We start from the raw sequence: 23,691 nt of genomic DNA, 5'->3' as shown, positions 1-23,691 counted from the left end.
GCTTTTCGCTCCTCAGCCTTCAGCAAAAATCTCGTTCTTAACCAGGAGCTTCCTCAGATTGGAAGTTCTCCCACCGCAGCAAGTGTAATCTGCATCTTATTTTGAAAAAAGCATAGCAGTGATTTCTATCAGTAACGCTGCTCTGTTGACTGGCGCTCGACTACTGACATTAGGCAATGCTGTGTTCAAGTCCAGCTCGGAAAATCCTCTACTCCTCCACTCCCTCACAGTCGCACGGATGTGTTCAGGTACCGAAACACGGCACCGTTTGATTTTACCAGAATTGGTACTCGGTAGTACCGACGGGATTTGTTTATTCCCATTCAATTCCTGTTTGTTCCCATGGAAAATTCCCAGAATTTCACAACCCTGAGCCTGAGCGGCAGCTTCGTCTTTCACCTCATCCCAAAGCACAGAACAACTGTAACTAACGTCAGTCATCTACAGGAGGATCATTTCCATGGAACACGCCAAATGAATCCAATAAGCAGGTACGGAACCCGTCCATCCATCCAGCTTCTGCCTTCTGAACGATCTGAGACGAGCAGACTAAACCATCTGGACCCTCTGGACAGACAGCCTGTGAACCAACATCTCAAAGCTCACGTTCTCACCACTTCTGTCTTATTTTGGAATAGAAGCACTTCTGGCCTCCTACACCAGAAGGACACAGCGTCAATTAGCAATGATTGTTTTGGTCATGACTTGTTCCGGCAGAATCTGGAGGCCGAAAGTTCAAACCTCTGACTGCACAATCCACCGTTTCACGATGAACCTCAACCGAAACGTTCAGTCCCCAGTAAAGGGCCATTCCAGTAAAATGAGCATCAATAAAACTCAGAGACAGTGTCCCCCCGATTCCTTCCATTAAAGCAGACTAGAACGATCTGTAGGAGACGATCTCTCTTTAAGAAATGAGCTCTGATGTCTGATTAAGATACGACGGTGAATCTGAAGAGGTGCTGCAGAAAGCTGTGGGCAGTTTCTCAGGTTTACGTCAGATCTAATAACCGCAGTGATCCGCTTCCTTCTCAACTCAAAGTGTTGGTTTTTAGTGAGATTTACTTTCAGATACATAAACCTTGAATTGTCAGTAGAAACACCTTGGGGGCAGTTTTGAAAAGGCGTCAAGAGGACTGACCGTCCTCGGTCCACACGGCGTCGCAGCGGCAGGACAGACGCTGATGAAGTCCAGACGTCTCCAGCTTCCTCAGGCTCCTCTGGGACAACCGTCAACCGCTCTCCACATTCAGGTTTGGACTTTTTCAAATTAAAAGTGTTGACTTGTCATTCAGTTTGTGTCGAGCCTTATGTTGGCTTTTTCTGTTCTTTTTTTTTTTTTGACAGCAAAGAGGATTCAGAAATCCTAAAACTGTTTTTTTTTTGACTTGATTCAACCATTTATCACCGTTTCAACAAAGACTGACATCTACAACGATCTAAAGTCAACAGAGAAATCCCACTGAGCATTCCCAATCTACACGTCTCTTTGTTTTCTGAACGGTGCTGAGCTATATATAGTTACTCTGGCCCTCCATCAGCCGGGCTAACGCGTAGCCTGGAGAGACGATCGGGTGGAAGAGAAATGTGACGGGCGGATTCTGATCTCCAGTGAGGACGCTACATTTGCAATCAAGAAAATAAGAATTTCGAAAAATCTGCATCATTTACACAACAGTTAACGGCAACTAGATGAAAAAAAAAAAAATCAAATATGCTTAAAAAACAAATGATTTATCCAAAACGGACCAGAGTCCGTACAGGGCAGCTCACCGCCAAAAAGACAAGCAGACGTGTGATTAATTAATGTGAGATATGTGCAGTACGACACCCTGTGTGGATTACATAATCTCTGTTAGCATGCCACAGATTAAAAAACGTCAGTAGTAAATGTAGATTCTGGGCTTTAAATTTGGATTATATCGGGTCATGTAAAACGCAAATCATTTGATTTAACTGTTTACAAATTTGAGTACACTATATATTCCTCTTTGTGAGATTTGAGATTCTAAAATAAGAGCTTTGGGAAATAGATTAATTCTTAAAAATAGCTGTAATATAATTTCTCTTTCAAATATTCCAAATTTTCATCTAAAAAAATCCAATAATAAGATAATAATTAAACCTGAGATCAAAATTTTCAAAACTGCTTCAGTACTTTCTCATAAAAAAGAATGTCGAAGTGGCCTTGTTTTCTCCTCTCTTATCTGGTGAGTCGTGAACAAACCCTGCTACCACATTGGACAGAAAATGTTCAAAATACAAAGACTCTGATGCTCACAACACCCAAAGTTTGAGACAGTAAACACGAGAAGGGTCCCGTCGGCTCGGGACCGTCAGACCACTGTGCTTATGTCGTCGGCCTCGTCGGGCTTCTTGGGCTTGCTGGGGAGGGACTTGAGGTACTCCAGGTGGCGCCGCGCGTCCTCCTGGTTCTGGCGCACGTAATACACCACGTAGGAAATGACCATCGCGAACCAGCCGAACATGGTGACCAGCATGGCGTAGTCTGTGGTCCTTTTGGTCAGGTTACAGAGGTCGGTGTCCACGGCCAGGAAGGGCCGCCCCTCCTGGTCCAGCAGCTCCGAGCTCCGGCACAGGACGCGCGTGGCGGCCTCGTGGTTGTGCGCCATGCCGCCGATGGCCTGCTGCAGGGCGCAGTCGCAGTGCCAGGGGTTGTCGTCCACGATGACGCGGGCCTTCAGCCGGGCGAAGGCGTCCCGGTGCACGCTGGTGATGCGGTTGTGGGACAGATCCAGCACCTGCAGGGTCCCTTCGATGCCGCTGAAGGCGCCTTCCCCTAAAGTTTCCACCGCGTTGTAGGACAGGTTGAGCTCCCTCAGGAGCCGCAGTCCGTGGAAGGCCAGGTCCGGCACGGCGCCGATCTGGTTGTGGTCCAGCCGCAGCAGGACCGTGTCCACCGGCAGGCTGGGGGGGATCTCTTTGAGGCGGGACTGACTGCAGGAGACGTTGAGGCCGTGCAGGTGGGGGTCGCGGAGGCAGATGCAGCCCTTCGGACACATGCTGGCCGAGGGGAAGCACAGGGCCATGAGGACAAGGCTCTGCAGCAGCAGGCACATGGGGATGGAGCGCGACAGCCACAAGTCCAGCAGAGTCATTCCGACTGGCCGTCCACAGCATCCCGCCTGGGGCCGCAACTCCGCCGACGGGCCGCTACACGCATCGCATGGTGGGAACCGGGCCTCGCGATCTGCCCACTGGAGGTGACGGAGCCTGAACGGGCGTGATCATGCTGCGTGGCGACCTGGAATGACATCAAACACAACATCAAGGGTTAAAGGAAAGCTATGGACATTCCAAATGACCAGGTGGAACTCAACAGTACGTGTCATCTGCCAGAAAACTGAATCACGTCAGCTGGACTTGGCCATGTGTCCTGGAAGACGTGACCTAGTAGAGGTTAGTTTGACTGAAAAGCCTGAACTGATGGAGCCACTTGGCGTCCAAACCAAGGCGTCCCTGTCCAAATCCACTTGATCCGATTCAATTGCTTTGAGATTTCTCCATCTGGACGAAGACAACGTGAACAGAGATGCACTGCTGGTTGAATCCTCTGAATATAAAGACACTTCACTGATTCCACCCTACCACCAGCTTTTCACTGGAGCTCGACCTTCTGGGGCAATGGGTAAACATTTTTGTGTATCGGTATGTGGGGTTAAGTTGTGGAACAACCTGGACACTCAACACAAGCAATGCCAAAATGTTCATAGATTCAAACTCCAATATAAACGTACAGTTTGGTCGCAGTATATAGAATATGGGTCTTGAATTCACATTAACATTACTGAGTGTGTTTTGTTGTTTCTTTACCATTCCTGGTTTACTGCTCATTACCACTGTTGGCATACTTGTATTCAAGTCTGTATATGTTATCGGTTACCAATGGTAACGCCACCTGGTTTCAAATTTTTTGTTATGTAGATCCAAATCAATGAATTATTAGTTTCCGTGTGTACATACAACTACGGAAGTGAGAATTTTTTCTGATTATATTATATTAAAGGTGCTGTAGGCAGGATTCCGCATCTCCGCCATCTTGCTTAGGGTTACCTAAGCAAGATGGCGATTTGACCCATCTAAGATGGCGATTTGAAACCCAGCACAGCCAATCCTGTCCTGTTTTCTCTGACATCACGCCCTTACGCAAGTTAAGCCCCTCCCACAAGAACGTGCGACGAACGCCCCTCGACCAATCACGGTTAGAGCCTCATGGGCTCTTCTGATTGGTCAAAGATACCTGGAGCTGTCGAGATTCCTTTTCAGCTCAGAACAGAGACAAATGGAAACGCTGCGCCCTCACGGTAGTGCAGTTATGCTACACTCCTAAAGGATTATCAATGGATACTCTAACATTTAATCCAAAGAAAACACAGAAAAATTAGCATTGACTAGCAAAATCCTGCCTACAGCAGCTTTAAGGATAATTGGGGGTGGGATTAAATAAGCTTTCTTCTTCCCACTCCCTTTCAGGCATAATGAAATCTTCTGTTATTCAGTTATTTTTTACATTGTTTATCGTTTTTGTTAATATGTTTCCTTTGCCTTGTGCATTATTGTACAGCAATTGCCCGAAATGAACGAATAAATGAAATGAAAAATGAAAATGAAATGGCACCAAAGAAGCCAGAGAAGTGAGCTTCTCTTGATCGATTCTCCACTGTGTCGGCCCTCTGCTCCAGGTACATGTAGCTGTGATCAGCTCAGAACAGGTTATGGACAGGTAATTTGTAGGGATGCGCGATACTATCGGCACAATATCGGTATCGGCAATATCAGCGATAAAAACACGTTTATCGGTATCGCCAGATATGAAAATTTCTGCCGATATTCACAGCCGATAAGGTGACGTAGTAATTGGGCACGTGTGGTGACATCCATAGTGCGCCAAAAAAAAAAAAAACATCTTTAATTGAAATGGTTTTGTCCATTCCTTACACTGAAGTGGACTGGCATTTTAGGTCTGATAGCTAGATAAAATTTTTGCACTGCTTGTTTTTTCTTAAAGCACTTTGTTAGTATTATTTCAGGGAAGCACCCTGCAAGTCGGCTGTTCAGTTAGGATTATTATTGTTTTCCATCTGAAAAAGCTCCTTAGATAAAATGCAGCACTTCATTTATTTGCACTGCAGAGCTCTGAGTCTGTCACCAGGTTGTTACAGCAGCTCTACAGTCAAAGGCAACTTGGTCATGTTTAAATATGCATTGTACATTTGAAGTTCATGTGATCTAGAGAAATTATTTTTCTGTATTTCAACACTGAATGTCTTGAGTTTGAAAAAATAATACATTTCATATTTATGGTAAAATCAAAAATTTTTTTGTCTTGTTTTATGTGTGTTTCTTAAACAAATAAGACTGCCACAATAAGAGTAACATGTAAATTCCAGTACAGGGGAGACTTGGCTTTCTTTACAATGGAAAAAAAAAAAAACCTTGTGATTATCGGTATCAGTATCGGCCAAAAGGGGTTTTGATATATCGGCATATCGGATATCGGCAAAAATCCAATATCGTGCATCCCCAGTAATTTGTCCAAAGTGATCAACGAAGAATGTTTTCTTTTTTTTAATTAGACAACTTAGAAGTCAGAATTTGAGATGTTCTCACACCAACTCGGTCACTGGAATGCTTCTTTACATGCTAATAAAATGTGCTGACAAGTTTCAGTGAAACACATTTAGGCAGTCAACGGTTTTGACCTTACGGGGTCGTCAGAAACCCCAAGATTCCATCTATCCTGGCTGAATCACGTAGTTCAACCATCAGCCACATGCTTCTGATGTGCCCAAACTACAGTAATCAGGTTACCCATTGTATCAGTTAAACTACCATCGTTCACAAAAAAAAAGAAATTGCAGCGCTCATCGGCCTGTGGGTTCCTAATATATTGGAATATATGATTTATTTGATGCCTAAACGGTGTGTTCGTCAAGCACCTGTGCGTACATGTGGTTGAACGATGTTCCTCCCGTTGTTTTGAGAAGCCAGTTAATACAGATTTCAGGTGCGACGTCACGAGACAGCTCGAGAGGTGAGACTGGAGGCGTGTTCACAGCGACCTGGGTGGAGCCAGGACCCCTTTCTGGAAGTGTGAATGTGTAAATCAGCCTCCTCCTAAATAACTGAATCGTGTTCTCACCGTCGAACCAAAAGTGCGGAGCGGGATGCGCGATGACTCAAATGACGCGGTGGGGGGCGTCACGCCGTCACGGCGTCACGTTGACGTAACGGTCACGTGCTCACTCACTGGAAAAGCTGTTTTTGTGTTTCGTTGACAGTTGTGCCCCGATTAAACTTTCAGCCCAGATGTCCAGAAAAACGCTTGTTTGGCTGGAACTCCAGGTCTGCCCACGGCTGCTCTCCGCCACGCTCCACGTGCCGCTCAGAATAACAGGAAACCGCGTCCCCACAACTCCACAATGGAGCTACGCGTCGTGCGGTACGGAAGCCTCACACGGACAAAAGTGTGGCAAACGAGGAAAGCTGGCTGGACCCGGGGAGCGACCGTGTTCTCACCGCGTCTAGATCGAGCCGGGTCGACCTCGGACCTCCTCCTCGAAGCGGCCCCGGCTCCACCCACAAGTAGGTCGACCCAACGTGAAAAATGTGTTCACACTGTGGCTCCTGGCTCCCCCACGGGCCGCTACATCCGTTAGGTCCAGCCAAATAGCTTTGGTGTGAACACGGCCTGAAGGAGGCGAGGAGGCTGAAAGCCCAGCATCGCGCCGGGCAGTCTTAACAACAAACAAACCACCACTGCAGCACTGAGGAGCCAGACTCCAGAACTGAAACACTGACAACACATCAGGGAACAGGACACCTTTCGCTTGAACTGGAGTGAAGTTCTCCCTCCAGCTGCCAACCCCCGTCCTCCGGGTGACCCCGGGCCCCGGCCGACTGATAACCCAGTCAAAGCGAACAGCTCCACACAGAACACCTGACTGGGATCCAGAACCGCCGAATACAACCCTCAGATGAACCATGCACCTCATAGTTAGTTTACAATCTGTTGTTTATCTGATATTTTTGTTCTGATTGAGCTTCCTTTCTTTTTTTTATTATTTTTTTTCTTTTTTGCAATAATACACTAGAACCATGAAGGGATCATTTTTGTAGGTATAGTAACTCCATTGTAATAAAAAAAAAGTGAAGTTTAAGGATTGTGTGAATGATTTATGACAGAGTCTCCTGCAGGGATGCTTCTTCACAGACGACCACCCCGGAGGGCCTTCAATGAGAACCTCTGAAATGCTCATCTGGGGTCAGACCCCTCCAGGCTCAGGTTAAAGGTCAGATTGAGCCCAGTGATTTAACAGAACTGAAACAGTTCAGCATTTCACGGCTCACACTGGTGGCTGCTCTCCAGCGTCTCTGGTGTCTGGGTTAACAAAACTCTGAGAGCAAATATAATACGAGTCGCAGACTGCCTGCTGTGCCGCCTGACTCACCATCCAGCTGAGCCAATAAACCATCCCACGCGTCTGGTCTGCGTTCGCCAGGTACCACGGGGCCTGACGGCAGCTCCAGGGGAAACACTGGGTCACCTCCAGAGAGAAACTCAGGCAAGTTTCTGAAATTTAAGATGATCATTAAATCAGGACTGACAAATCCGAAACACCAGGAGAGATTTCAACAGGCACAAAAAGAGATATCTACCAATGTCTATTTGCTAAAAACACTATTTGTGTCATGAGAGCAATTTAAAAAGAAGGAGAAGAAGAATTGCCCGTGACTGTAGGTGGCACCCTTTTTGAACCTGACACTCAGGGACTAAAGACCCTCTTTTGCAACTAAAAGCTTTTCTAGTGTCACTGTTTAATTTAGTAGAGCTGTAACTGGACAATCTGGCCCTTAATCACATTATCTGTCACCATTAATACCAGCTGCTCGAAGACACACCGTCTGCAGGAGCCACAGATCACAGCTGAGCCCGAGTAAATCAGGGCTTGAGGGAACTTCCTGCCACAGGTTGCAGAATTTACCAAGAACTGGAAAAAAAAAGCCTATTTATCATCTCAATCGCCGATCAATACAAGCCTTTCCAGGGATCTGTACGCAGAAGGTGTGGTCGGATTTAGCGCCGAGACGCAGTTCGGCCACAGCAGAACGCTGCATGGACTCGTTCCTTCGAGCCCGACCCGGGGTGAATCCGACTCCCTCTCTTCATTTGGTTTCTGTTCAGATACTGCATCCTGCCCACATGAGCAGCGAGCTCACAGCCTGCGCCCACTCTGCTGGAGCCACTTCTGCCAAAATCTTATTAGTTGCTGAAGTTCAGTTTACCGTTTCCTGTCGTTTGCAGGATTCTTTCCTCTTAGTTTGATTTAAAATGAAAAACAATCCGTCCTGCTGCAGTAGGATGGTATATATTTAATAACACTCCTTCCAGCAGAGGCTTGGAGAACCTGCCGTCTGCAGGACTAGATGAAAGGTTTTTCTCTTCAGGCTTCACTGCTTCTCGCTGTTTTTTTGACGTGGAGTTGTGCCATCCTGTCAAAACGTACCGTTTTTAACAATAAGACTGGAAGGCGTCAAAGCTGCAACCAAACTGCATGTTGAAACCACGAGCAGTCATTTTGTTCACTGTCAAATATGAAATGTAACAAAAGAATGTGTCACAGATAATAACGGGTGCGTCTGAGAAACCGAACTCAAGCTTCATGTTTTAAAGAGCTTAATCCTCCCTGTGAGGACGCTTCACTTTATAGATGTCTAAATAATGACAGTCTGGAGCAGGAGAGAAGGACGGTCCAGCGTTTCTCCCGTCCACATGTGACGGAGTCTGATTTGATCTGAGATGGCTTCATACCGAGAGCTCCAAGCCTCAAACATTACCACAAAACGTTCTGCTTGCTGCAGATACAGATACATACCAGTTAAACATGAATATTTACATACTGTGCTTTTATTTTTTTACACATACAAACTGGGGCTGACGTTAGTTTTCATGCTGTTTTTCTTTCCCTATTTGTGCCACATCGAGCTCTCTGGACGAGGATTCAGGCCACAGTGAAAAACAAACGGTTCTGAAGTTAAACTGACCAATAATTCTGACTTTAGCCTCAGAATTCTACTTAAAATCTCAGACCTGTAACTTCTGAGAGCTCAGACTTTATTCAGAGAATCCACACTTTTAATCTGAGAAGTTTTACTTCTCTTTTTTCCTCTGAATTTTGACTCATCTCTGAACTTTAATGTGAGACGTACGGGTTCCAGTAGGAATCTCGTTCCATGGCTATCAGCTTAAACCGTCGGACTATAAGACGATGTCTGAGTCCATTCCGATCGTTCAGCGGTTCACTTTAAAGTCAGAATTCTGAGGGAAAAACTCATTCTTAGCAGTGGCTCTAATGCTCTTCCTCAGAGCTGAAGCGGTCCTGGATGAGGCTCCCGTCCAGAACCTGTTCCCGTCCAGAACCGCACCGTATGAACCCACTTCATGACGCACCGATTCGACACCCTGTCAGACGCAGGCCGATCAGAATGAGTCGGTCCACACCTGTAGCACTGTCCCCATTCCAGAGGCCTTCACGCCATCTGGACTACCGAGTGCCCGCCGTGCTGCCGGGGATTTGGCAGTTCCTGTTCTCTTAAAGGGAGAATAAAACATACTGATGTGCAGAGAAAGCGAAACATCATCTAGATGGTTTGATTTCATTAAAAACCCGTTGAACGCCAAACAAAGAGCGGCGGTTTCCTCCCTGTACGAGCAAACAGCTCGAGGCGCTGCGCAGCGTGAATCCCCCACAATGCCTCTCTCCACCGCACGCCAGGAAACTGACGGGCTGTGAGCGAGCGGCGGCGCTTTAGAGGCGTCTCCCGTCTCTCCGCGGGCTCGCAGGAATATCCAACAGCAGTCGATGAGGAAGAGGAGGACTGAGGGATCATCCGTTTTGCTCCGGTACTCACGCCAAGCTGTTTATGCAGCTGCCGCTCTGAACGGGTTCGTCCTGAATCACGACACCGACACAAAGCTGAAAGGAGGCCGGCGGCTTCGCTCAGGTACTCATTACCACGCTTCATTAAAGCAGCCTCACAAATAACCTCACCGCCGCAGGCACAGCCCAACAAAAGAGCAGGACGACATTAGAGCGCAATTCAAACACAGCGATCAGCCGAGACGCTGGAGCCACCGGCGCCCGGTCTCGTCGTCAGCGGGCGGAGCCTGAGACGGCAGGTCGACGTTCCGTCCTCAGAGTGGACGAAGTGTCAGGATTTAGGCGAGTTTAACAAGGACCGAATAGTGACGGCGCCAAAACAAGCAGGGATGTCCACGATACCGGATCGGCGGTCTGAACACCCCACGGCTATGAACCCGGGCCCATCGATGGGAACCGTTCACATCTGAGTCGATGCGGTTCCAGTTCCCGGCACCTGGGAGTCGGTCCTGGAACTAAACGGCACCAATTCCCAGTACCGGTGCTAAGCGGTACCAATGTTCGGTACTTTTATGCGCTTGTGTGGTAACAAAATGTAATTGCTAGCATGCTAACGGTGCTGAATGCAGGAGTTGTACCCATAGAACTGAGGCTGTTTCAGATTAGAAGTTCTCCCGCCACAGTGAGCGTAATCTGCATCGTATTTTGAAAAGTGAAGCCGTACTTTTGAGCACTTTCTAGTCCTGCTGCTTTGCTGACATGCTAGCTACCGACACCACTGCGCTCTTGTGGACAATGCTGCATTCAGGTCCGGCATGGAAAATCCCCTCCTGGTCCTCTCCCTCACAGTCACAAGGATGCGTTCAGGTACCGAAACACCCTTTGATTTTACATGAACCGGTACTTAGCAGTACTGACGGGATTCCCTCGGTTCCTGTAAAGGTACTGAATCTGGTACCCAGGTGTCAGCTGGCCTGACTCCAGACAAAAACTACATTTACAATTACATAACTGCAGTAACTACATACAAAACAGCAACACACAACTACAAAGTCATTGTACTTGGTTTTTAGAGAACACGAGCCACTTTCTCCTGAGTTTCCCCTAAATAATGAAGACTCTGGTAAAATATTCACGTTGCCTATATCGCCGGATAGACGAGGCTATTTTACACACAAAGACTCAGGCCGCACGATATCAGGTGAACCTCCCGTCACCATGAATTCTGTGAGGAGTTTTTTTTTCTCCCCGATGGCAAGACGATCATAGATCAGCGATCCACTGAATGAACAGCGATCGATTTCCGTTTGGAGGAAGCGAGAGAGAGAAAGAGAGACTCCATCTCCATGGAAACAGGAGAAACAACTTTTCTGAAACAAAAACCTAAAAATGAAGCCATGTCCAGTCAACTGTTCTCATAAACAGGCCAAAAGGTTACGGATCTGCCACAAGCCAACAAAAATAAAAAAAAACAAATATGCACCATGTGTTCATTTAAAAGACTTGTTTTAATCCACATTCTGCAAAAGTCAAGTCAAAATTTGTTTTTCTGCAATTAGGTTTCCAAATGTACAAAAAAAAGTGCTCATGTGCATTAAAATGTGTTACACTCTCTGAATTCATGTGGACCAGATGTTCTCCCAGGTACACGAAGCCTTGGATTTACTCCCATTAAGAAATGTATGGCGATGCCGTCTCCACAGTGCTTCACAGGAAGGATGGCGCTCTTATTTTGGTACTGGCAGCATGTTCATCCCTCCAAAACTAGGCCTGACTTCCATCAATCAGCAACAGATCGTTTCTATAGATCGAAGCTTCCATAGGTTCAAATGAAATTGTGACCAAAACCAATATCCGACATTAATATTGTGGTACTCCTCAGTGGAAAATGCGAATCAGCTGCTGCTGGTCAGAGGAGAGTGCACGTCTGCGGAGAAGAGTGGTGGGAGGAGTTCAACTTTTGTGACGTACTTAGGTTTGAAGAGTTTCAAACAAGCTGTTTTCTACCCGAAGGGAGGGGCTGCTGTAGAGAGCAGCAGACTGGAAGAGATTACTCAGACATGCGTGAACGAAGGCAAATAACATTTTGGGGGTGGTTTGAAAGGGAAATCAACTTTGTGGCATGCTGAAAACCTTAAAAAATTGGATTTTGCATGATATAGGTCCTTTAAATAACCGTGCTAGTTTTAGGTCAAGTTTAAAACTTTGTAAAAGTTCAGTTGAACTTTAAAATTTTTTTCATCATAAATCACAAATCAAAATACCTTGACAAGGTTTTATAACTTCAATCAATTTCAGTTCAGATCTGTGAAATCAGAAATATCAAAACATGTCCTGACGACATTCTCACTAATCAAACTTATTGATAACACTGGAGTCAATGGAAATTTAACAACTTATCCAGTACAGTTTAAACACTGAAACAATATTTTGAGGCCCGCAAAAAAAATAAAGTTCAAACCAATACAGGTCACGTCCACTCACGTCTCTGAAGTGCATAAATCCAACTTATCAGAACAATGACTGAACTAGAACTTGTTCTTGGTCAACTCTATCCTACACTAATCAACTCTCACACATAACGGGAAGGAGACCGAAACAAATACCATCTGTTCACATCAGACCAGTTTCCCTGATCGGAACGATACCGACATGTTCAAAAATGATCAATGTTGGTCGATATGGATGCAGTACCAGCGGCGGAATATCAAACATTCCTGATCGTTCCAGTAGTAATGTTTTAGTTTTAGTTTTAGTTTTATGACTGATGGACTCAAAAATCCAGCGGTTCAGATGATTACCTATTGATCTATACCAATCAGCTTCATTTAGGTCTCACTGAGTTCTGTGGTGTACATTTGGAATCAATTTGGTTGAACGACCACTTAAACAGAAGAAAACCAGGGTGCAGAGTGGCCCGCATTCATCGGTTCAAATACGAAACGATTATATTTAAACGGCGTATTATTGACGGGAGGCGTTCAGGCCATGTTTGGAGGATCTTCTTGTAATCGACAGATAAACAACAAACTGAAAAAGTTTGTGTGTTTCAGAGGAGGACGTGGCTTTCAGCCGGGTTCAAATGGGTTTTTATTGATTGGCCATCAGGTCTGGTAACTCACCACTTCAATGAGCTCTTTTAAAATCCATTAGCGTAATGGTCCACTTCCTCCATCCATCATGCGCATGACTGCTTAATTGCTTAATGGCTTTGTTCAGTAAAGACGTCAGTATTAAAATGTTTGCATGGTATCAGGTCAGCACATTGGATTTCTTTATACTCAAAAGCAGACGTGATTAAAGTTTACTGAATCCATGTGGGGCAGCCGAGCAGTCCAGGACCAACAGGAGGAACCTCGACTGTGGTTCTGCAGAGGTCATCCACATGTGGCTTCAGAACCAATCCGTCTCTCTCATAGACGCGTTTCAGTCGACGTCTGATGCTCTGAGTTCCACAGCGCGACGGTTCGGACGTCTGACGCCATCGTTTCCAACATTTCAGCCACACCTCGCCTTCATTGCTGAATCTCTCAAACAGCTGATCCGGTCTGCCAGTTTGACTTCTCAGCACCTCGCAGGAATTCCTGGTCACGGTTTGGCGCATTGCGTTGAAACGGCTCTTCTGATCCAACACTGTGAAGTGTCCCAGCATCTCAGGCAGGGACGGCTTTTCAGTACATCTTCAACAGAGAAAATATTCCTTCTCCTATGTTCAGCTACCGTTTCTTGGCTGCCATTTCTCATAGTAAGGAACGCGAGCTGGGATTAGACCGCTGTGAACTTCGATTCACCCTCCCGATCACTTGTTGCGTAGATATATAGCCGTAGATATTTACTGTATATGGCTACTAGCATTAGCCCCCATCGTAATTCAAGGTTGAATTTCCACCGAACCCGGAGCTCCGCATCAGAGGTTCGGCCCCCCACCCCTACCAGATGCATATAGGTTCCGGAGTGCAAGGGGGGATTTTTATTTTTGTGGACCAACATCCGGTTGTCCGTGGTTTCACTAGTCCACCGTCTTCCGTTGACTGGTGATTCTGTTGCAGCTGCAAAGCATCAAGCTACAACTGAAATGCATCCAGTGGGAATACAGCCCTTTATTTCAATGCAGGCTGAAGCTAGTAGCCATATCTATGGCCGTATGTCTATGCCTGTAGCTCCTGTGCGTGACGTTATTTTCCGCAGCACATCCGTTCTGGATCTTTACTGTAATTTGGCGTTTTAAACTGTAATTTAAAATAAATACCATCAACTTTATACTCTCACCACAAAAGGCTTTTGAAGGACCCGTTGAGCCAGAAACTGAAACGCTTTGAAAAGTTAGAGAAAACTTTAAGAGTTTAAGCGAAGCGCAGATGTTTTTTTCCATAAGAAGAAGTTTAAGCTGCTTGCCAGCTGCAATAAGTGAGCCATTAATGAGCTTCGAGGAAAAGACAGAAAGGACTCCACGGATATCCAGAAACTCGCTGAGATGACACTGCAGCTGGATAATGACTTCTCAAAGCTTTGAGGAGCTGCTTAAAGAGCAGAAGGGACCACGGAGCTCTGACTGCTGTGGACTTTCCTCCACAGAAACCCGACCTCAACCCGGCGGGCGTAAACAGAAGCCGAGAGCGACCAGCTGTGGGACGGCAAAGGAGAGAGCTCCGTCCCAGAACAGCGTGAGGAGAATGCGACCTTCACAACCCCTGCTCTCCACGGCCCGTCACTCCGCATTTCAAATCAGACATTAAAATACCTGCAGCCTGAGCTGGCTCCAGAGATCCGGCCCAATTTACAGACTGGACTCATCTGTAACCTTTGTAACCTTCAAGAACTACAGTTGATCCCCAGCGCCTCTAAAGGTCCCATATTAAGCGAAAAAAAAATCACTTTCTCAGGTTTTCCAACAGTAGTCTGAGTTTCCACAGGCTGAGTATGAAGTGAAGGAAGTCTCATCTGCCACTTCTCACTGAGCGTCTGCTCAAACTTCAGAGATTTCCCCTTTATGATGTCATGAGGGGAAATAGCCCCTCCCACTGGAGATAGCCCCTCCCACTGGAGTTGGCTCTCTGCTTTACTGATAAACCGTATAAATTCAGGAGACTGTGAAAACCCCCCCAGTGTTCCCTAGTGTTTCACAGCTAGCAGGAGCTACATTAGCCATAACGACACATGCAACCAACCTAGTATTCCTACGAGCCAGCTCCATAAATCCACCGTAAACATTAGAAACCCTCCAGGGTTGCCAGATCTGAGCACACAATTTAAAACCAGAGCTGTATAGATACACAGTTACCACAATGACTTGACGTTTTTTTGTCCAACAAGTGTATGTTTGGAGCCTGATATCACAAGTACATTCAAATGAACACTCAGAACTTTATTTGAGGCCATTATAAATTCTCTAAAAGCTTATTTTATACCTAATAAGTTAAACATGGCTTAATGGCATGAGAGGCTAGATTTTACGCTATAAGAGCTTCTTTTCAGCCTGCAACAGATACAGCCAATCATCAATAACTCCTCCTGTCATGTTGCCTCAGCTCCACATTTTGAGAGCACTGCTGTATTACCAGAGCCAGTAACTGACAGAAATAAACAATACAGAGATGACCGCTGGACAAAAAACATCTCTTCATAAAAGCAGCCTGAATCTCAACCTCTCTAGAAAGTCATGTTAAAACTAGCATGTGCAAAATAAACAACACATCATAAACACTCAACTGCACTAAATCGATAAAAAAAAGGGACAGAAACAGGCTCTGGACCAAGAGGAACCACTGGACAGAGGACACCTGAAAAACGAGATAATCTGTAGCGGAATCTAAAGTTTCACAAAGGTGGGAAGAGTCAGTTCCTACACAGAGTTTCTAGGTCAGAATTCCAGCGTGTGGATCCGAACATCTCTCCTCCGTCAGGTGTGAGTTGCTGGTTCGACGCCCCCTCACTGCCTGTTTTTTTTTTCTCTTTTTTAACTCGGTACTTGAAGGAGTCTTGGCCGGGGTTACGAAACCTCCCGCGGTTCTCCGTTTACCACGCAGCAGTCCATCACGGGCGGCCGTTAGCCGACAGGCTGCGGGAGAAATAATTAAAAGTCTCATTCAACGCAGAAGAAAAGTGATTCAGAAAATAACTTGGAAAGATATAAGCGGATGTGAAAACACAGTCGCACAGCAGGAGGTGTGTTTGGAGGGACGATCCAGACTTTGTGGAGGGAGGTGTGAAACTCTACATACAGTCTCAGAGGTTTCTGGCAGCAGCTGAATGGGCGACTTCAATCGACTGAAGACGTTCGAGTGTGACCTAAATTAATGAGGCAGGGACCAGGACCAGGCTGCACCTCATCCAAACAGGCCCCCTTCTGAGACCAGGGCCGTCCCGCTCGCACCCGGCGGCCCCGATACCGACCCCACCTCCCATGTTTTTGAGCTTGGTCCGATTCCGATACTTCCGTTGGTATCAACGCTGTCGGAGTCGCGATTAATGAATATAGAGCTGTCAGAACATTAAAAAAAGAAAATGCATTTGCAAACTATTTGGCGTAGACATTGTATTATATTGGTCTACATGGCGCTTTATTTTGAAAGGAAATCCATGAAGGTCAAAAAGGAAACTCTTTCTGTTCATTTGATTCCTGATTAAAACGCTCTGCTAAGAAATCAGGATATTTTGTCAGGTGGAGCTGACCGGACAGAACTCCCTGAGACCAGTCACGCCTCCAGTCACGCCCCCTCCGTCACACCCCAAATCCCCTCATCTAGCCCGACATTTCATTTTCCCACAGCTGTCCGGACCTCAGGCCAGCAGAGCAGCCCCTCCCGTAATGATGCTGCCTCCACCCTGCAGCTCAGAGCCAGTCTCACGTCCTTCCATGCTGTGTTTTCCACCCAAAGAAATGAATCTGAATCCATGAAACAGGCTCAGCAGCATTACGGAGTGTCGAGGTGCTCTTCAGCAGACTGCAGGTCTTTCTTCTGTCTGTTGTTTGAAGCAGTGACGCCCGTTCCACTAATGAACCACTTCCAGCGATTTATCCAAGTCTTTCTCTGTTTTCATCGGACCGGGAGGCGAACCTACAGTTCTGAGACCAGAACTACGTTTGTTTGATCATAATTGGGCCGAGCCAGTAAAGAAATAGGAGTTGGGAGTATTTTTAGCTTATTATGCTAATTCAATTCAGTGCAAAGCATGAGAGCGTATTTACAAATATTGATGTTTCATTGAGTTTTTACAAAACTTCTGACAAACTGAGTTCCTCCTTTCGAGGGGCTTCGTCTTTTTTCAGTCATTTCTTTTTCATGGGATTCACAGCCAGATGAATCCTTCACCAGTACTTTGTTTTAAATGGGACTTACATGTAGATCGGCTCATGTGTTATTGTCCTTGTCTCCCAGTCACTCCCATGTCTGAAGCATACAGAGGTTTTTTAATTCTTCACACCACAGAAACGGCTGAAAGCATGGATGTGTGTTCAGAACGTCCGTCTGCGGCGTGATTCAACGGCCTTGGCGGTGCTGTCAGAGACAGTACTCAGAGCGCTATTGATAAGATTCAACAGAGACAAACCGGCCGTTTCTCCAGGAAATACTTTCAAAGTCTGTTCCATTCCAGCTGTCAGTCGTAGAGTCAGAGAATCCATTTGGTCCGAGTCTCAACTTTGTTTTAAACCGTTCAAAATCAATCAAAATCATCAAAACAAAAAAACAGTCATTTTTTTAACGCTTCAATATTTTGGTTTTGGTGTTAAAGAGAACGAAAAATTACAAAAATCGGCAGCATCCAAGATTCGCAACATAAATGGAATCTGCGCCACAACGTAGAACAGAAAGAGGAAAGAAGCCCGTCACAGGTCTGATCCTCACTCTGAATATCAGAGGTGTTCTTCATGTTCGACTGAGGATTAAAAAGGGGTTATTGGGATCCGTCAATCAGGTTTTAACTCCTCATTCCACCAAACCGTGTGTCGCTATGTGTTTTGTAATCGTTCAGGTTCTTCAGCCTCTTCAACGTGTTTTCAGGAAGAAACATTACGGCATCGACTCAAAGTACAACTTCTGCCTCCCTTCAGGATTAACTACATGTTTTCCTCTTTAGACGTCCTGCTTCTTCCATTTATGCTGAATGACTGGAATAACATTCAGAGTGGAGTTTCAGCCAGAAGCAGCAAATTAATCCAGCGGCGCCATTAAACAGGACAGAACTGCGACTGCGCTGGTCTCAAATGTCCAACAGCAGGAACCGTCGTCCGGGCTGGAAATCAACGCCGCAGAGAAAAGTGCTGCGTTCATCGGTCCGACACCACCCGCGTCCCAATCACCGGCAATCAGGACGCCGGGGCTCCCTGAGAGGGAGGCGCCGCTAATCAGCCCATCAGTCTGCTGATGTGTCGGCGATGGCGACCGTCTGACCGGACAGGAGCTTCACCGTCACCTGAAGGACCGGCCCTCCAGTCTGGAAGGCCATAAGGCTTCACTGCATTGCTTCAGATTTCAGCTCTTACTGAGTTTGCTGGGTGTTTAGTTTGAAAATGGCAAATTCAAAGTGTTGAGCGTGTAACCGCTGAAGATTCTCTCAACAACAAAGACTGGCAAACACAAGGAACCAGCTGAAACTACCAACAGAAGTGAAAACCCGGGAGCGTCACACTCAGAAGCAGGAGGCGGCGGCGCCTCGAGTCGCCCAACGCCGTCGCACATCCTCTCCGGTCAGACACGAAATGACTAACGAGAAACAGGAATATCATGTAAACCCGGTTGTCATCAGTCTAATGACAGGAGCACACATTAACTGTACTGTGATGACAGGAAAATAGTTCCTTTAACACTGACAGTGACTTTGCCATGCTTTTATTTTGAAATATTGGCTATCTAATGCTATTCGGGATGCAATGTGAATAACTGACAGAAGGAGGGTGAGTTACATGTAGAACAGCAAGAAAGGCCAAAATAATTCACTGCATGGGCGATAGTTGTTGAAAAAGTGACATTTAAGCATCCGTCAGGTGGAGGTCTGGATGAAAACAACCGACTAGAATTCATTCATCTGAGCCAACGCAGACCGCTAACAGCCCCTCGCTGCCACTGATCCAGCTCCAGTTCACCAGAACTCAGTCAAGATCTGTCAAAATCACTCAAGATTTAAGGCTTTTATTTCAGATCAATCTTGACAGGATCTGAAGAGCCAGAACGATCTGAGCTCTTTCAGCTAAATAACCAACGCTGTACGTCTTTCTTTTTTTTTTTTAACTACACACTGTTGCCTCCGAGTGTCTGAGCAGAAAGAGAGTGAACTGAAACACTCCGTTCAGTCCAACAGTCTCAGATCTGAGCTGCCAAGCCTGTAGGTGGCAACATATGGCCAACAGCAAACTGCAAAGCGTGCGCTCTGGAAACACAGAGCCAGACGACAGAGCCAGACCGTCCCGCTGAATTCAGCGTTTCCTCTGCTCGCCAGTCAACCTGCACGGAAGGCCTCCAGATGAGCTGAGCAGCTGTGGTTCTGACTGGAACCTCCTGGAGGACGGTTTGGGTCAGGTCCAACGCTGAACGCTTCACTGACGGACTCGAAGCTGCTCCACATAGACCAGGTTTCCAGAGGGCCGGAAGGGGTCCGAAGGGCTTTCAATCAATCAATCAATCAATTTATTTTTGTATAGCCCAGTATCACACCAACAGTTGCCTCAGAGGGCTTCAAGATGTTACATTGGTCGGTAAAAGTAAAAACAGTGAATAAGCATAATGATAATATGTCAATATTCACAGTAATGAGACAAAACGAAGCAACCACCGCCTTAGACCCTCACATCCGGCAAGAAAAATCTCCAAAAACCCAGTGGGAAAAGAAGAAATCTTGGGGAGAACCACAGTATGGAGGGATCCCTCTCCCAGGGACGGACAGCTTTGGCAACAGCTAGCATGAGACAATAAGAAGTAAAGCCTAGGACAATGTTGAGGACAGTCCGTTGGACGGTCCAGCACAAGAACCACGGATCCCAGCAGTAGAACCGAAGCCAGTCCACGGGCAGGACCGACAGGTCCCGACAGTTTTCTGGAACATGGAACTCAGAACGGTACCAGTCAGGAATTCCCAGTTCCATTTCCCAGCTAGTAGCATCCACATGCGTTACGACCAAGAGAAATCACCAGGTGAATGCGAAGTGACCAGAACCAGGCGACGCGGGGTGTGGTTCTGCTTTACAGTCAGCGTTAGTCACGCTTTGGGGATATCCTGGGATTTCCACGCAGCTCACAGAGCCGTCCTGTGCTGAAGAACTCGTGCAGGCTGTTCTCTCCTCCAGGCTCAACGGCTGCCATTCAGGAAAAAAAAACCTTCAGAGAGTCCAGGGTGTAAACGACAGCACCGCCAGACTACAGCAGTGTGAAGCAGTATGCCGACGATACAACCCTCTATTACTGGGGTCGGACAGTTGCTGACCTCGGGCCAATTTTTGTTCAAGCACCTGAAAGCATCTAAAAAGTAGCTCACTTGGGGTCTTTGAACCCAGTAACCCAGTGGGAATTTCCCAGTTTGATGCTGTTTGGATGTATTTTCCCACTTCCAAGTTTCTCCTGAACACCTCACAGGTTCCAGGAGTGGTTTGTTATTTTTTTAAATTATAGTATTATTGGTTATTTTTTGCTCCCATGGCGTATTTAAGTATCTGGAAGTTGGAAAAGTAGCACTGAAACTCAGAATTTCCCACTAAGAAAGTGGGAATATTTAGACGGTTCTAAGAAACTAATGCGAGGCGACTACCAGAGTTTTGGGGAAAACAGATGAGAAATATATTATTGTAATAATTTTGCCATCAGTCAGTCTTTCATCATCAGGATTTCGAGCAGTTTGATATAACCTTATTAATGAATTTAGATTTTAAAGCACTGTCATGCAATTAGATAGAAATCAAAGTCAGTTTTTAGGAATAAAACTTAAATAACAGGCATTAAAGGCATCATTTCTTCTAAGTGTTGTGATATAAGTGATGATAATGTAATGTGAAATTCAGTTTTAAAGTGGGATTTTCCTATCTAGTCATAGTTGTAGATAGCAGTAAAAAGAAAACTGCTGGCTGATCCTTACCATCAATGTCATTTTCCATTTAACAATATGATTATTTAACATGCTGTAGTGCACCTTGAAGCAGTCACACACTTTTGGTGAATAAATATTTGTTATTTTACATTTAAAGGTAAAACTGCTAAATCACCTGAAATTTGTTTTTTTTTTTAAATCGTTAAAATTGATTTGATTGTTTAAAAAAAAAAAGAAATTTAAAAAATTTAATTTGACTCCACAATAAATGGTTAAAAAAAAGGCTAAATTGCCAGGAACAAAATAACCAAAATAAATCTTTTTAAATAAAAGAAAATTAAAAGGGGGGGGGGGGGGGGGGGGGGCAGGTCATTCTCCATAACTGGCACATAGAAGGGAATATTGCTGAAACTCACTTCAAAATAAAAATGACTTAAAAGGAGGCCAAATTTAGTTTTAAAAATGTAAAATCCACTATAAAAGGCTAAACAGAACATAACTAGACTTGTGAAGAACAAATAAAATATGTAAAACTGAATAACCAACTTAAGATGGTTAATAAGATAAAAACCATCTAAGGCTCACAGCTGCAGTGACTAAAGCTGATAAAACTACTGGAAATGGCTAAATTAAGTTAATCAAAATGGCAAGCAATGATCAAAACCACTAAGAACAGCTCAAACGTCCAAAGAAATCCAATTTAAAACTGGAAAATTTCACAAAAACATCATACAAATGGCTCTAAACCCTGAAAAGACTTTCCAATCTGTGCTTTAAGGGTTAATTCAACATGTTCTGTGGCTCCAGGTGACACTGATTCAGTGGGAGATGGAAAAAAACAGCTGTTTGATCACAGTGTTCACAGTGTGAGTGTTCTAGTCATACTCCATCAGAATGGGGCGTTTCCTCTGGATGCACGCGACACGGCCGTGAAATGACAATACCTTTAATTAATCAGTCATCACGAGCTGCGCCAGATGAGACAGAGCCCCCCCCCCCGCGGTGCACGCATGTTATGGAGGGAGGAGAAGGCGTGGAGCCGGAATGCACCTGCAGTCTGGGGGGGGGATCCGAGGAGCACCCCCGACACTCGCAACTATTTAACTGCCGCATGCACGTGATGCACGCGAGGCTCCCGCTATCATGTGACAGACACGCGTGTGCAAACAAAGGCAGATGATATAAGAACTAAAACAGAGGCAGTCCACCCAAACCCTGCGCTATCTGAACTGTGGCGGCGGCGAAAAAGGGAAGAACGTCACGCAGAAGCCCTTTTAAAAATCCGACCGTTTTTCATTCCCGCATTCAGAAGCAGACACCAACCCAATTGACTGTAAATTATTAAACCCCTCACGACTGTAATGCTGATGATTAATAATTCGGCGTAGGCCACACACAAATATCTGCAGGCGTTTCATTAATATTGAAACTTTTATGAATGGCTCGCGGTGTTTGCTGCCGCCCTCGGAGGCGCGCTCTGCTGGGAAAATAACGCACGTAATTGCGGCTGGAGCGCGAATAAAGTTAAACATTTAAAGAAAATTAGGACTTTTTACTTTCTCATTTGTATGCCGAATTCACCACCGGGTGGTCCGAATTGAAAATCCGCTCGATGTTTTATGTTTCACGCTGTTGTATTTTTACAATAACCGAGAAAATGTGAAACTCTATTTTTTAAAATGGCGGCTGGCACGACGTTCCCTGTGAAAACATCACGCATCAGCCTACCTGAACACGGAATCAAAGCTTCGCGCTGTCTGGCTGGAAAATGAGCTTTAAAAAAATAAGAAAAATGCAATAAAATAAAACCGGTGTTTGCAGCGAACTGGACGCAGCTGATCGGTGCAAACACCGCGGCGAGAGGAGCGACAGCCCGGCTGACAGCCGGCAGACAGACCCGGGGAGCAACAGGCGGCCGGAGTCTCCTCACCTGCATGCAGCCGCTCCGCTCCGCGCGGCTCCCCGCCGGAGGAGTTCCCCGCTCACCGGAGCGCCCGGGCCGGCTGCCCGCTGCTGGACGAGCCGCTGTCCGCTGCACCTCCGCCGGCGGTGCGCCTCCCCGGAGTGCACCTCTCCGAGTGACACCACCCTGCTCACGGGAGTGAATGAGGAGGAGACGGGGAGGGGTCGTCCTCCGCGTGAAGGCACCGTGACGCGAGCACGAGCACGAGCACGAGCTCCGGTCCCTCCTTTCAGCTCAGAGCCGCTGCGGCCGCCGGTCCTCCGTGGAGGGGCGCGGGACAGAGACGCTTCAGCACCGGGGGGGGGGGTCAAAGAAAAGCAACATAAGGCCCGCGGCTCAAACTGGCCACCAGAAGATCACAGTTTCACGTTTCAGAAAAGTTTTGTGTTTCCAGCTGCAGAAACACGAAAACAATGTAGTTACCATGCCAGGCCACGAGGGGGCGCTGATTTTTACTTTTGTAATGAAACTACATTTTAAAAATGAACATAGGCCACAGTTACAGGATGATTCTTAATTCTGATTAAATAATTCAGGATTATCGTATTGTCCTTCATGGTTACATGGAAATAGAAATTCCAACTTAAGATTTAAATGGAAAAGACGTTTATTTGCCTTTAGTTAGTTCCACTCCAGACCTTGAGGTTGAAAAGCGTTCTGAGTGGACAGGAGCCTGAAGTGACATATTTACATCAACCAGAAGTAAATAAATTCCACTTTCTGCTTCTTCTCTTCTTTCTTTTGTTTCTTGATTATTTTTTTATATACATTTTTATGCTTCTGTCCATCCATTCATTTCATTATATCCAT

The 23,691-nt window shown here is 46.0% G+C and overlaps 1 protein-coding gene across 2 annotated transcripts; it reads right to left on the bottom strand.

Annotated features, from left to right (window-relative positions):
* Positions 1-1,717: 1,717 nt before the first annotated feature.
* On the bottom strand, positions 1,718-22,982 carry lrrc3b (leucine rich repeat containing 3B). 2 transcript variants are annotated; one of them, XM_030119962.1, is made up of 3 exons: positions 22,849-22,980; positions 7,473-7,594; positions 1,718-3,265 (listed from the first exon to the last, which is right to left on the bottom strand). In XM_030119962.1, the coding sequence occupies exon 3, from the start codon at positions 3,117-3,119 to the stop codon at positions 2,337-2,339; it is 783 nt and encodes a 260-aa protein (XP_029975822.1). In that variant the 5' UTR covers positions 3,120-3,265; positions 7,473-7,594; positions 22,849-22,980; the 3' UTR covers positions 1,718-2,336. The 2 variants fall into 2 exon arrangements, with proteins under 2 accessions (XP_029975822.1, XP_029975820.1); XM_030119960.1 differs by lacking the exon at positions 7,473-7,594 and having other exon boundaries at positions 22,849-22,982.
* Positions 22,983-23,691: the final 709 nt, after the last annotated feature.

This window comes from Salarias fasciatus, chromosome 22 (assembly GCF_902148845.1).
Source record: "Salarias fasciatus chromosome 22, fSalaFa1.1, whole genome shotgun sequence".
NCBI lineage: Eukaryota > Metazoa > Chordata > Actinopteri > Blenniiformes > Blenniidae > Salarias > Salarias fasciatus.
Note: the sequence above shows the minus strand (reverse complement) of the source record. Positions and strands in the feature narration are given on the sequence as shown.